This window comes from Tiliqua scincoides, chromosome 3 (genome assembly GCF_035046505.1).
Source record: "Tiliqua scincoides isolate rTilSci1 chromosome 3, rTilSci1.hap2, whole genome shotgun sequence".
Classification (NCBI taxonomy): domain Eukaryota; kingdom Metazoa; phylum Chordata; class Lepidosauria; order Squamata; family Scincidae; genus Tiliqua; species Tiliqua scincoides.
In genome coordinates, this window is record NC_089823.1 from 39,510,878 (window position 1) to 39,525,444 (window position 14,567).

At 42.3% G+C, this 14,567-nt stretch overlaps 1 protein-coding gene across 12 annotated transcripts in view; it reads left to right on the forward strand.

Annotated features, from left to right (window-relative positions):
- The window catches only part of BBX (BBX high mobility group box domain containing), a 178,374-nt gene that overhangs the window by 144,671 nt on the left and 19,136 nt on the right, over nucleotides 1–14,567 (forward strand). For 11 of the 12 annotated variants that reach the window (XM_066620461.1, XM_066620470.1, XM_066620466.1 and 8 more), the window contains 4 exons: nucleotides 2,746–2,826; nucleotides 4,621–5,536; nucleotides 6,603–6,741; nucleotides 10,616–10,758. In XM_066620461.1, coding sequence (XP_066476558.1) covers nucleotides 2,746–2,826; nucleotides 4,621–5,536; nucleotides 6,603–6,741; nucleotides 10,616–10,758 — 1,279 coding nt within the window. The remainder of the gene's footprint in view (nucleotides 1–2,745; nucleotides 2,827–4,620; nucleotides 5,537–6,602; nucleotides 6,742–10,615; nucleotides 10,759–14,567) is intronic. The other variant, XM_066620469.1, reaches the window with a different exon arrangement.

Here is a 14,567-nt window from a genome sequence, read left to right on the forward strand (position 1 = left end):
GCTGTAGCGTTTCCTTTCCTCATAAGGAAGGTGCCCCAGCCCAGTAATCGTCTTAGTCCAGGGGTGCTCAAACTTTCAACTTTAGGGATGCTGGACCTTTAACAAGTGCATAGAAGAGAGAATTTCAGCAGGTGCAGCTTGTCATCTGTGGGATGACAAGTTGCACCTGCTGAAATTCTCTCTTCTTTACTGCCACCACACATTGGGTTGACACTTTCATCGACCTGTCCACCACCACCCCAAGGTCTCTCTCCTGATCTGTCACAAACAGCTCAGAACCCATTAGCCTATATGTGAAGTTTTGATTTTTTGCCCCAATGTGCAGGACTTTACACTTACTTACATTGAAGCGCATCTGCCATTTTGCTGCCCATTCTGCCAGTTTGGAGAGATCCTTCTGGAGCTCCTCACAATCACGTCTGGTCTTTATGACTCGGAAAAGTTTGGTGTCATCTGCAAACTTTGCCACCTCACTGCTCACCCCGTTCTCCAAGTCATTTATGAAGAGGTTGAAAAGCACCGGTCCCAGGACAGATCCTTGGGGCACACCGCTTTTCACCTCTCTCCATTGTGAAAATTGCCCATTGACACCCACTGTCTGTTTCCTGGTCTTAAACCAGGTCTCAACCCAGGAGAGGACCTGCCCTCTAATTCCCTGACTGTGGAGTTTTTTCAGTAGCCTTTGGTGAGGGACCGTGTCGAATGCCTTCTGAAAGTCCAGATATATAATGTCCATGGGTTCTCCCGCATCCACATGCCTTTTGACCTTTTCAAGGTCTAAGAATTCTTTAAGGTTTGTGAGGCAAGACTTACCCTTACAGAAGCCATGCTGATTCTCCGTCAGCAAGGCCTGTTCGTCTATGTGTTTTGAGATTCTATCTTTGATGAGGCATTCCACCATCTTACCCGGTATAGATGTTAGGCTGACTGGCCTATAGTTTCCCGGGTCCCCCCTCTTTCCCTTTTTAAAGATTGGTATGACATTTGCTGTCCTCCAATCCTCTGGCACCGTGGCCATTTTGAGGGACAAGTTGCATATTTTAGTCAAGAGATCAGCAACTTCATTCTGTAATTCCTTAATAACTCTTGGGTAGATGCCATCAGCCCGGTGACTTATTGATCTTTAATTTATCAATGAGGTCTGAAACATCTTCTCTTTCAACCTCTACCTGACTTAATTCCTTGGTCAGGAGGGGCCGTTTGGGCAGCGGTATTTGCCCATGGTCTTCTGCCGTGAAAACAGATGCAAAGAACTCATTTAATTTTTCTGCCATCTCTAAGTCTCCTTTATGGCACATTTGTGACCCTCCTAACGCAAGGTTAGTATTGCCCCCTTAGATACTAGTTCACAACTGAAGAGGTACAAATTGTGGAGGTGGCTAACTCTTCCCCATCGAGTGCATTTCCTTCCACCACTCTTTTCCCTCAGTGCTTTTTACAGTCTAAGAAAGATGCACGTTTGCCATGTCAATAAGTGAAAAATGGGAAGGGGGCATGTGATAGAAAAGCAGTGAACAACAACAGTTGTGCATCCCTGATCACCATTTCTCCCCTGTACATTACTGCATATGCACATGTCCCAGTGGAGAAGGAGTAGGCAGAGTAACTAGGCAGATGTTTGCTTCCAAACGCATCTTCTAAGGAACCCATACAAATTTTGTTAGACTCTTTCAGTCTGCATCCAAAAGTTATATGTAGAAGGATAGATAGATCTATCTATATGTAGAAGGGAAGTGAGCCTTTATACTATTATTGCATGCTATTCAGTACATCAAATACATTAAGACTGTTTCATAAATTACATGGCATGCAATTATGTCTTTGCATATGTATATACATGTGGCAGGAAGCATGGTGGCAAACATGCATGGTTCTTGTCCTGATAAATGTGTTTGTCATGCAAAAACATATCATTTTAGTTTACTTGCAGTTGCAGTTTACTGACATGCAAAAACATGTCTGTGGGCAAGATCCTAACCAACTTTCCAGCACTGGCATAGCTGTGCCAGTGGGGCATGTGCTGCATCCTGCAATTGGGGGGCAGTCATGGAGGCCTCCTCAAGGTAGGGCAATGTTTGTTCCCTTACCTCGGAGCTGCATTGCCCTTTTGTGAGTGCTGGAAAGTTGGTTAGGATCGTGGTGTGTGTTTCTTCTGTATACAGTAAAACCATTATGTGTGAAGCAGCTCTTGAATTGGCTCATATTCTGGTGAGCATTAGGTTAAGGACATACATACCTTGTTTCGCAGCAGAACTATTATTTCACCAGATTTCAGGGTCAGGATAGCTAGTTCCATGTTATAAAATGACACTTGTAGATTTTTTTCCCTTCATTTTGCATTAAGTACAAAAGAGAGAATCTAAATTGACTGCCACACCAAAATTAAGAATATGGGCATGGTTTCCAGTGGTGTAGGCAGACACAGGTCTTTTAACTTGGGCAGTTCATGAAGATACATATGTTTGCACACGAGAGAAAACACTTGTCGTATGTTTGAGCAGTCTCCTTAGTGACAGTCTAATTCATTAATGTTTTCTCCAGAAACTTGAAAGCATTTCTCTGACACTCTCAAGATGGGTGCTGGTTTGCAGAACATTTCCTTAGATAATATTTTGTTCTCTCAAATGGAATTGTGGATTCCTACATTTCCTTTGATGTTTTGTGTTGAGCATGGCGACACAACATTATCATTGACATTGTGATATTATCTCATTCCACCCCTGGCTTTCTTTGTTTCTACTTTAGATTTCATCAAGTACATCCCATTCAGGCCCTTCTGAATTAACAAAGCAGTGTGGGACATCGGCATTGTTTCAGTTGGCAGAGGTAGTATTAAAATCCTGTGGCTTAATTACTACTGGTACATTTGGGGAAGAGAAGCTGAATGATATGGGTTGCCAAGGTCTGGAAAGCAGAGCAGTAGTACAGTCATAATTAGCATTGTTGTTTATAGAAGCATAAATTATCCCTTTGGTAGCAAGAATCAAAGTTTACCTTGTCTAACTATTAGGCACACAAAGCTTTGTAGAACCAAGCCAGTAAGTTAAGAACTGCCAACTTTCAGAAGGAGCCGCTGAAGATATAAAACATTCATTTTTTTTTTTTGAGAAATGTTTTATAACTTTAGTGATAGATGGCACAAAATAATGTGTATATGGTAGTAGCATTATGCTGCTTGTCACTAGTGATGTAACAGGAGCGTTCTAGAGAAACAAAAATACAGAACCTAGAATGGAACAATGTGGAAAAATAGATTTTATTCTCATCAGATGGGTCACTGGGCCCCCTGTGGATTATTGCAGTATACAAACCTTACAGCACACATGCGCGCGCGCACACACACACACACACACACGGGCATTCACCATCCATCGTCAGGAAGTTTGACATTTTGTTACTATTTAAGTCCTGTAATGAGAAATTAAGGGATGAAGGTTTACTTTATCTGAAAATGTGGAAATGTTTAAATATAACAGAGTTTATAATGAATTGATTGTTCTACAAGCGAATGGTCCCTTTTCAGAAATCCCTTAAGTGTACGTTCTTGTTCACTTGATGGTCACTTATCTACATGGCAGAATGATCTGTTAAAGTTGCTTTCAGATTCTCAAGATAATACTTAAAAAAAATAGTGCTTTGAGTAATGCACTTTTATTAAACTCTCAAGTACTTCCTTTTAACTGTGGTGATATAAAAAGGGACTGGGGCTTCATAAGACTGATGGTGGCTGTGCTTTGAATCAGTAAAAATCATCACTTTATTTTGGACGTTTTGTTCTTTGAGACTTCACAGCCCCAACATCTCTGTAGACCACACTAATGAGTAAGGTGAGCACTTCAGTGCAGCATGCTTAAAGATGTTCCAGGAGAATGTCTGCCACATTGCCAGTTTTACCTGTTCATTACATATGCATCAGAGTTTATGGTTCTAGAAAAATAAGTAAATTCAGTAGAAGCCAGATAGATTTAAAAAGAGAGGTAAAATTGTAATGCATGTTATAATCTTCTCAAGAGTTCATAGATCAAAATTGGAACAATATACTGTAAATAGCAACTTTTTCACACATTTTTATCAAACTGTAGCTGGTTGATACAAAACGTAGTTCAAGAGAACACACACACCATTGTTGGCAATTATTTCATTCTCTTAACAGCCCAATCCTGTGCAGGTTTACACTGAAGATCATTCATCTATGTTTTGTCTGTTTGGGTCTCTATCACATTTATATCCCTGCATTCTTCCAAAGAGATTAGGGCTGTGTTCATCTTATTAATAGGATCTACTCCTAAAAAAATGTTTATAGTAGTGGTTCTCAAACTGGTGGGTTGTGACCCTCGTCCCCTTTAGCGATGCGATCCTGGGGATTGTGTTGATGCCCTAGCTCCTCCTCCACAAGAACTTACTGAGGGCGTAAAGCTCCCTCAAAGTATGAGAAACGCTGGTTTATAGGATTGAAGCCTTGATCTTCCATGTTTTCTAATAGTGTTGCTGTGAGTACATGGGCTACGAAATGCAAAACTGTTTAAAATGAAGATGCTTTTCTAGCATATCTCATAGAACTCTTTTGCAATATTGCTCTTTCAAATGGGAAAGTGAAATTACTATTTTACACTTTTTCAGATGTGCCTTGCATCAGAGGAAGTAAAAGTGAGTGAACCTGGAAAAGCAAAACTAGAAGCATCCAGAGTTGTCAAAGCCTTAGAAGCAACTGAGGAGATAAAAGTTGAAGAACCACAGAAGGTGAAAGTAAAAACTGAAAAATCTCAGAAGTCAAGGGGCCAAGAACATGAAAAGGCAAAGACTGGAGTGTTGAAGGAGGTGACAAGATGCAGTCATGTTGCAGATCCTGTTTTGGACAGCACAATGTTAGTGGGACCTGATAGCACAAATGCAAATGATTCTGCATGCCATTCCCAAGAGCTGACGATGGCCAACATCAGCACCTTAGGATTAAGCAAGCCAGAAAAGCTAAAAAAGAAGAAGAAGAAAAATAAGCTGGACCGGCAAGCACTTGAAAAATGTACCCCTAAGAAGGCTTGCAAAAAGAGGCAGTCTTCTGAGTCAGACATTGAGAGTGTAATTTATACTATTGAAGCAGTTGCAAAAGGGGACTGGGGGGCAGAAAGACTCATAGAAATGCCCCGGAAAAAAGTCCGCCCTTCTTCAACTGTGAAGGGGAACATCTTGGACACAAAGTCACCAAAGAAAAAAGTTAAGTCAAAAGAGAAAAGGGCACTGAAAGAGAAATGTTTAGAAGCCACCAAAGAAACAAAACCCCCTGATCTGTTTGATATTGCAGACAGCAAGGAGCTGCTGTGTGAGGTTCCTGAAAACATCAGATCGGAAACGCTGACCCCAGTGGAGGAGGCAATGCCACAAAGCTTATCAGAGCAGGTCAAAACAGAGGATAGTGACTGTAACAAAAAGGCAGAGACCTGTGGCTCAAGAAAATCTGAGCGCGCTTGCAAAGGTGCCCTGTACAAAACGTTGGTGTCAGAGGGCATGCTTACATCCCTGCGTGCCAACGTTGACCGAGGTATGTGAATTTTGACATGCTCATCTCCAATCCCCAGCCCCAAATACCAGGAGAGTTAAATAGATAATTTTTGAAGATAAAACCTGTGATTAAATGGTTGGTATTTTTTCCTGTTCAGGACTGATTACTAGATTAATCTGGTAGATATACTCGTATTTCTTCACACGTATCTAAAATGTAATTCACTTCTATAAATTATCCTGTTTTTTAAATCAGGCACATACAATGTCCAGTACCTCTGGCATTGCAGTCCTAGGCTGAAATCCTATAACACTTACCTGAGAGTACGTCCCATTGAACTCAGTGAGGCTTATTTCTGAGTTGATTGGGCTGTCCATTTTTTAAAAAATAAAGCTGAACTGTTGGTTATATTTTATCAGACCAAGTAAAGGAGATAAAATAACTCTTAGCATTTGTGTAGTGCTTTATTTTAGCATGCAAAGTGCTTTCTGGTAATCCTTACAGCAACCCTATAATTATTATTATTGTCCCCATCTTGTAGCCGAGGATGCAATGTAGTGGCTTGCTTAAGGCCACCCAGTGAATTCATGACAGAGGTGAGATGTGAACCAGGGAAGTCCTGATTCATAGCTCAGTGTCTTAGCCACTGTACCACACCAGCTCACACATACCAAAAGTGTTCTCTCTGGTTTACATTATAGAATAAAAATTGTACATTTTATTGTAGTAATTCATTATAGTCAAATTTTAATTAGTACATTGTAATTAGTATAATTGGTAGAATATGAAACAAAGTCCAAAATGAGAAAGGTGAAAGTATGAATAAAAAATAGGCATTTTCCATTTCTTCTATCTTGGCATTCTCTTTCCTTAATTAAGTGGGGTTCTCTTGAGATTTTGGATAATTAATTTACACCAACTATATAAGGAGTTGCTTGGCAGTTGAAGTTTTAAATAGCTGTTTCTAACATACTATAGTCTTGCAAGTTCCAGTCTATGCAAAAAAAAAAAACAACCTAAACTCTCTGCCTGCTTTCCTACCGACCTTGTGACGCTTCATGGTGTGGTTTCAAATACTCTTCTTTCCTTGTAATATCTTTCCTAGGGAAACGGAGCTCAGGAAAAGGGGGCAGTTCTGATCATGAAGGATGCTGGAATGAAGAAAATTGGGCATTTTCCCCATGTGGGACAAGTGGGAACAAAAAGCTTAAGAAACCTAAGCCAAAGGAAGAAATAGTTTTGGGGTAAGTGCTATAACCTGCAGGTGCTCAATAAGAAGTGTACAGTACTTATTTTCAAGCTGCTTCTAAAATACATAGAACTGAATTCCATTTCATCGTCTAATGTTGAATGAAAGTGATTAAGAAAAATCTGTCTTCTAGTAAGAGAAATGCAACAGTAAAATCTAGAATTTACCTGTTAGGTCTGATTCCTTCCAGTCTGTGTGAGTTTACATAAGAAGTGACAAAAATCAACAGATAGCTAACACATACTGCTGCATACAGTCCATAGAAAACACTGTGCCTTGTAATGTACAGATAGTTGCAGTAATATATAGTCCCTTGGTTGCACATGTGTTATCAAGTTGCTGGTACAATTCTTTCTCTGATATACACCTGGTACAGTAGAATGGGCAGCAGTGCCCCTCTCCAAATAGCAACTTGTTTAACCTTTGATGCATGTAGCCTAATCTGCCATCTCAGTTTCATGAACCACCAAAAATTGGGTCACAACCCACTTGTGGGTCCCAGACCCACAGTTTGAGAACTGCTTCCACTGTATTTGTGAACTGTTCAGATATGTAGGAACTGAATAAGTCTAAACTGGGGCAGTGACTCAACCTATGAGCAAAGTGACTCCAATGCAGCAACTGCAAGCTTTGTGTGGAAACAGATATTCTCCATTATAGCCCCTTAGCATTTATAAATCAGGCAGCAGCCTCTCGGACGGGGGTGGCCAACCTTTCAACTTTATGGTCCTGGGTCTTTAGCAATCGGGTAGAAAAGGGAATTTCAGCATGTACATCCTGTCATCTCACAGAGTTGCGGAGTAGAGAAGGGTAAGTGAAATATTCCTTTAGTTCCCTTTTCACCCTGGCATGATTTCTGGCTATCAGCAGGCTGCAACAGAGTCCATGGCAGTGCCTCTGTACCTTTCAAGCAGCATTTAGTTAGGATGCGGCTATGAATTTGTCTTGGCAACCTTCAGTCTCGAAAGACTATGGTATCGCGCTCTGAAAGGTGGTGCTGGCACAGCGTCTAGTGTGGCTGAAAAGGCCAATCCGGGAGTGACAATCCCTTCCACACCGGGAGCAAGTGCAGTCTGTCCCTGGTCTGTCTCCCTGGCTATGGGCCTTCCTTCTTTGCCTCTTTGCCTCAGACTGTTGGCAAAGTGTCTCTTCAAACTTGCAAAGGCCATGCTGCACAGCCTGCCTCCAAGCGGGCCGCTCAGAGGCCAGGGTTTCCCACTTGTTGAGGTCCATCTCTAAGGCCTTCAGATCCCTCTTGCAGATGTCCTTGTATCGCAGCTGTGGTCTCCCTGTAGGGCGCTTTCCTTGCACGAGTTCTCCATAGAGGAGATCCTTTGGGATCCGGCCATCATCCATTCTCACAACATGACCGAGCCAACGCAGGCGTCTCTGTTTCAGCAGTGCATACATGCTAGGGATTCCTGCACGTTCCAGGACTGTGTTGTTAGGAACTTTGTCATGCCAGGTGATGCCGAAAATGCGCCGGAGGCAGCGCATGTGGAAAGCGTTCAGTTTCCTCTCCTGTTGTGAGCGGAGAGTCCATGACTCGCTGCAGTACAGAAGTGTACTCAGGATGCAAGCTCTGTAGACCTGGATCTTGGTATGTTCCGTCAGCTTCTTGTTGGACCAGACTCTCTTTGTGAGTCTGGAAAACGTGGTAGCTGCTTTACCGATGCGTTTGTTTAGCTCAGTATCGAGAGAAAGAGTGTTGGAGATCGTTGAGCCAAGGTACACAAAGTCATGGACAACCTCCAGTTCATGCGAAGAGATTGTAATGCAGGGAGGTGAGTCCACATCCTGAACCATGACCTGTGTTTTCTTTAGGCTGATCGTCAGTCCAAAATCTTGGCAGGCCTTGCTAAAACGGCCAGTCCAGGCCAGGCTATGAATTTACATTATTATTATTATTATTATTATTATTATTATTATTATTATTATTATTATTATTAACAACAGTAGTTATATACCGATATTCAACGAATGTTCACAAAGTGGTTTACAGAGAAAATCAAATAACTAAAGGCTCCCTGTCACAAAAGGGCTCACAATTTAAAAAGATGCAAAAGAACACTAGCAGACGGCCACTAGAAAAGACACTGCTGGGGGTGAGGAGGGCCAGTTACTCTCCCCAGCTAAATAAAAGAGGAGCACCCACTTGAAAAAGGGCCTCTTGCCCAGTTAGCATATTTTTCTATATGAAGTAATAATTTTTTTTGTTAATAAGCCACATAATCCTCTCCTCACCTCCCAAAATTGTATTTTGTGTGTGTGTACCATTCCAAATTCTTTGGCCCATAATGCTATGCAAAAAATCTTTAAGATTTTGCATATAGGAGTCTAGCAGCCAAATCCTGAGCTGCCCAGGGGGCAAAGCTTCAGTGGCACCTCAAACAGCTGCCACCACATCCTACACGCCTCAGGCTGCCGCAGATGTGCCTTGGGAGAAGGGGACTTTTGTCCCCTTCTCCTGGGTAAGGGAAGTAGCCCCGTAATGGGGCTACTCAATTTACTGCCGACTGAAAGGTCAGCGATAAGGTAAATGCGTTCGCGTAGGGCGTCAAGCGCTACACAAACAGACAGTATCCGGTGGAAACAGAGCTCCACCAGACCTGCCTCTCTGCCTCCCAGCTCCCTCCCCCCCGGCACACCTCCTGCCCGCCCTCTCCCCACCCCTCGCCTCCCTGTCACGCCTCCTCCCCGCCCTCTCTCAACCTTTTGCCCCCCTCCCCCCTCCCTGTCATGCCTTCTCCCCACCCCCCTCCCCGCCTCCGCTTACTGTGCCACGGCTCGGTGGTTTGTGAGAGGTTCATGAGAGGCCAAGTGGCGGAGGCTGGGCACCCGGCTGGAGCTAGTCTGGCGCTAGCCCAGCGCCTGCCAGCATTAAAAAATTTAAAAATGTGTTGGGTGCCAAAAGGCAATCATGCTGGATTCCTCATTCCATTGCTACATAATGCATCTCCTTTCCTAAATTTAAAGCCTGTGTCATAAAAAAGTGTTGTAGTGTTGTATTTAATTCTAGGCAATTCCTACCATAATTACCTACTATCAAAGAAGTCAAATGCCTCTGTTAAATCCATAAAAAGCACATAAAACTCCTGATACTGTCTGACATGTTAAGTTATATTTGAGGGGCCCAGCATGATTGTCTTTTGCACTGAAAAAGAAAGGTAAAAAGAAAACCAGTTCCACACACACAGGGCAAACTTGCTTAGACCTAATTCATACATTGCTACTGCTACCACAGTAGCAATATGGTAACCTCATGAAAACGGAACTGTGTGGGCATTATTCCATGTGGGACACCTGTTTAAAATGACTTCCCACATGATCTTGCCTTGCCCATGGTCCTTTAGTTTGATTTGCGGAATCCAAAAAGGTTTTTCCCCAGGGCCACACACGTATGCTGCTCGTGTTCAGCGGTGGCATCAAGGATTAGCCAGGTTAGGCAATGAGTGCCCATGCTCAGATGGCCCATCTAGCTGGGTCTGTCTCTAATCCTACAGTACAAATGACCATGATAGCTCCCAGTGGCAGATGAAGGATGCCATGGGGGCCCAGTGCAGGGCTTTTCCCCAGGGCCTTCTGTAACTTAACACTGCTTGTGCTCCAGATGTTCTGTGAATAGAATTGAACTGCATAATCTCACTACAGATGTACCGGGGAGGGGGGTCTCCCATTGCAGGTCACAGCCAGAGCAGAGTTAAAGTTTCATTTCACATAAATTGGCCAGGGTGAATCATATTTCTTCTGGGCATGCCTAACTGCTTCAGGTGATAAAATACATAAATTCCACTGAAGATTCTCCCATCATGTTTTTTAAAACCCATCTGAATCTGTTTGGTGTTGGTTTTCTACCTTCCTCTCCCTAGCTTAGCAAAGCTTGAAGAAGAATTTGAGAAAAAATTCAACAGCCTCCCTCAGTACAGTCCTGTCACATTTGACCGAAAAAGTGCATCTGCACCAAGAAAAAAGAAGAAGGTTAGCTCAGCAGATCAACTCAAATCTAATAAAGGTAAAATGTGTACATTCCAAATCCATAGCAGCTGCTGTGCTAGTTCAGAAGCTGTTGCAATCACACTTCAGTTAAAGTATGCATGTATAAGGGTAGGGGCAGTATAGATTTTTTTTTTAGCCTGACAGGATTTTCACACATTCTGTTCATTGCTTTTCCGTTGACGTAGGTGGGGGACAAAGAGAAAGCATATTATCTCTCTGAAAAGTGAGACGCTTGTTTATTATTACGTATACTTCTGCTTTGCAGGCTTTAAATTTTCCATTGCAGAAACTTCCAAAAGCAATAGGTTTAACGTATTTCATTAGTGCTGCTTTTAAAGACAACATTCTTTTCTGTTATAGGATAAGGAAGTAATAGACTCAGACTTTGGCCCATTAGGTGGCCTTGAACAAGCTTTTATCTCTCATCCTGAGACCTAATTTGTGACATACGAATATAGACCTTCTTCACATGGATAAAATTGTACTGTAAAAAGTGCAGGTGGCAGAAGTGCAAATGAATTAAAAAGAAAATACACTGGGCACAGTACAGCTAAAGTCTTGACTAAATCAGCAGCACAAGAGGTTGCTGTTACATTAGAGCCTTTCAGGGCAGGTGAGTCATTGCTTTCCCACCTAACAGCTAGCAACAAATTAAAATAAACATTTCACACACTACTTAATACACTCCTGTATTACCTGGCAATTCCTGTTGCTATAGCCAAGAGCCTTGTATCACAGTCATTCAGAAGTAAATTCTGTTCAGTCAAAGACCTGCAATTCTAAATTGAAGGCTTTTCATTGAGAAGAAACCAGGAATGATAGTTAGCTTTTTCTTCCATGAGGAGCAGGAACTAATTAAAGGGAGATTAATAATAATGCCCTGGCCGTGCTGAACAGTAAGCAATTACATTCACAGGAATCTTCTGGTTAAAAGCATGATAGCTGTGAAAAGCTTCAATTACATTTTGCCATCCTAAAATAGACAGGCTGGTGTTATGATTGCATTTTGGTAAAAATTTTGCAATAAATCACGGTAAAACTAGGGGGGGGGGTGGCGGGGAGGACAGCCCTAAAAAGGTTGGATTTGAGCTGTGTGTAGAGTGAGACCTAATTCCAGACTAAAATATATTGTGAATATATTGTGAAAGTAACCAGCATTAGTCACGAAGGGCAGCCCAATCTTAAGGTGCCCTTATGCCACCAGAAAGAGTGTTCCAGTGTGATAAGGCACTGTACAGCAGTTGCAAACACGATCTGCCATTTGAAGTAGCCAGGTTGCTGCCGCAAGTAGTGAGCAATGCTGGCAGCCTGCCAGTGGATCCGTCTCATTCCCTGGCACTGGTAAGTCAGCGTGGGTGGCAGAAAGGAGGCAGGAGATAGGCAGAATTTAGCAGGAAGAGGGAGAAACAGGGAGCAGGTGGGCAGAATGAGAGGTGGAAGGGAGCAGTATTAGCAGTAGTGGCACCACCAATATCATATCCCCCTTCTGGGCCCTTATCCACTTTCCCTGGTTCCACTCGGTCTTGCTCCTGCAAAATTACTGGTGCAGGTCCGAGTAGACCTGTTCTGGTGTCAGACACGTACCCCCTGATAAGGGAACAAATGTTCCCATACCCAGAGGAGACTTCTGGGACTGGCCGCCCCCATGGGATGTAGGGCATCAATACCATGATAGCATCGGGGGAGGGCAGAAAATGAGGCTGTGTCCTAAGTCCCTTTCTTGCTTTCAGTGGGGCTTGGAGCCCAATCCTGGGCTCGATGCACCGGCTTACCACCGGTGCACACTGTCGCAAGTGTGCTGTAAGGCTTAACGCAGGGCAAGCCCCCATGCTAGTCCAGCGCTGGCTGGTGCTGGGCTAGTGTCGGGTGGGCGCCTGGCCTTCGCCGCTCGGTGGTCACATGAACCACCGTGCTGCAGCAAGGTAAGTGGGGGCGGGGGGAGGCAGGAGGGAGGTGTTCCGGGAAGGGGGAGGCAGGGAGAGGGTGGGGAGGATGCGTGCCGGGGGGAGGGAGCAGGGAGGGAGGGAGGCGGGTCCAGTGGAGCTCATTTCCACCCGATCCAGAGTGTTCATGTGGGGCTCAGCACCCTACATGAATGCTCTTCCCTCACCATTGCGGGGCTACTTCCCTTACCCGGCCCGAGGTGCCACCCACAGCTGCTGTGGGCTTGTTGGATGCAGCAGCAGCCGGGCTGCCCATCATTACTAATATTTGCTGGATTGTGCCTATTATTTTTAAAGGATCAACCAAAAACAGTCACTTATATAATAACAGTAGCAATTCAATAACAGGGAGCCCCACAATTGCAGTGTATTGCGATAGCTGCTTTGCTTAAGTGTTGAAAGATCAGCAAGCAGAAACAAATGTCTGCTTACTCATCTCTTGTCCTGCAATCACAAAAAGATCTACAAGTTATAAACAAAAAATGGGGAGGGTGATTAAATTACTCTCCTTAAATGTAAATGGTTTGGCTTCAGACCTTAAATTTAAAAATGTGTTGGGTGCCAAAAGGCAATCATGCTGGATTCCTCATTCCAGCTTTTGGGGATTGATGTGTATTCAGGAAAATCATAAAAGTAAGAGGGATTTAAGACCATTGGTGAATAATCCAGTCTGGAGTTTGCAAATAGAATCAAGGGGAACAAAGAGAGCAAGGGGTGTGGCTATCCTTATACATTCTAGAATGAATATAACTATGTTGGAGATATCTAAAGATAAAGAGGGAAGATTTATTTTTTTGAAATTTAGTATGAATGGTAAGAAGTATACCTTGGCAAATATTTATGCACCTAATAAAGGTCAAACTTCTTTTTTGAATCAAACTTTCCAAAGATTACAATCATTTTATGAAGGTGATTTGATGGTTGTAGGTGATTTTAATAATATTATGAAGAATAGGAAGCTGAAGTTAGATAAATGGAGATTGAAGGAGGTATTTAGTCTCTTGCAAGAAGAAAAGCAGCCCACTTTTTTCGAAAAGGTATAAAAAATTTTCTTGTATTGATTATATTTTAGTAAAAGAAACTAATGATATGGAAGTTAATAGAGTGGAAACAGGGCCTATATGGATTTCTGATCATGCATCAATTATTACAGAGTTTGGTTTGGAGGAAGAACGAAAGGCTAAACGCTGGAGGTTTAACCCTAAAATATTTTTGCAACAGAAGGATAGGGAGGATTTAATAACAGGGGTACAACATTATTTCAAGGAAAATAAAGGGTCTGCAGAGGAAGATATTGTATGGGATGCTGCAAAAACAGTAGTTAGGGGAATATGTATTACTAAAGAAATATATTTTAGGAAGGAAATGAATATTAAAAGACAACAAAAATTAAAGGAGATAACAGAATTACAGAACAGATTACAGAGGAAGATGAGGAGGCAAACTCAAGATAAGCTGAATAAGTTGAAAGATGAATTGCAAGAATTAGACAAATTTGCCCTATAGAAAAAGGATCTGTTAGTGAAGAATGAGTATCAGAGAATAAATATAAGCTCGATGAAGACTTTGGCAAATTATCTGAAAGAAAAGAAAGGAAAGACAAAAGATAGTGTGCGTGAGAAATGAAATGAGAAAGAAGGTTTATAAGGATAGTCGGATAAGAGAGATTTTTGAAAAATTTTATAGCAATTTATTTAAAGCGGAGGAGGGGAAACAATTTGATGAAGTTATAGTCAATAAAATCAAGGAAGAGGATTTGTTAGTATTAAATGACAATATTACACAACAAGAAATGTTGAGTGTTATACAGAAGTTAAAAAATAGGAAGTTACCAGGTTTATATGGATTGACAGCAGAGGATACTCAATTTGAAAAAATATAT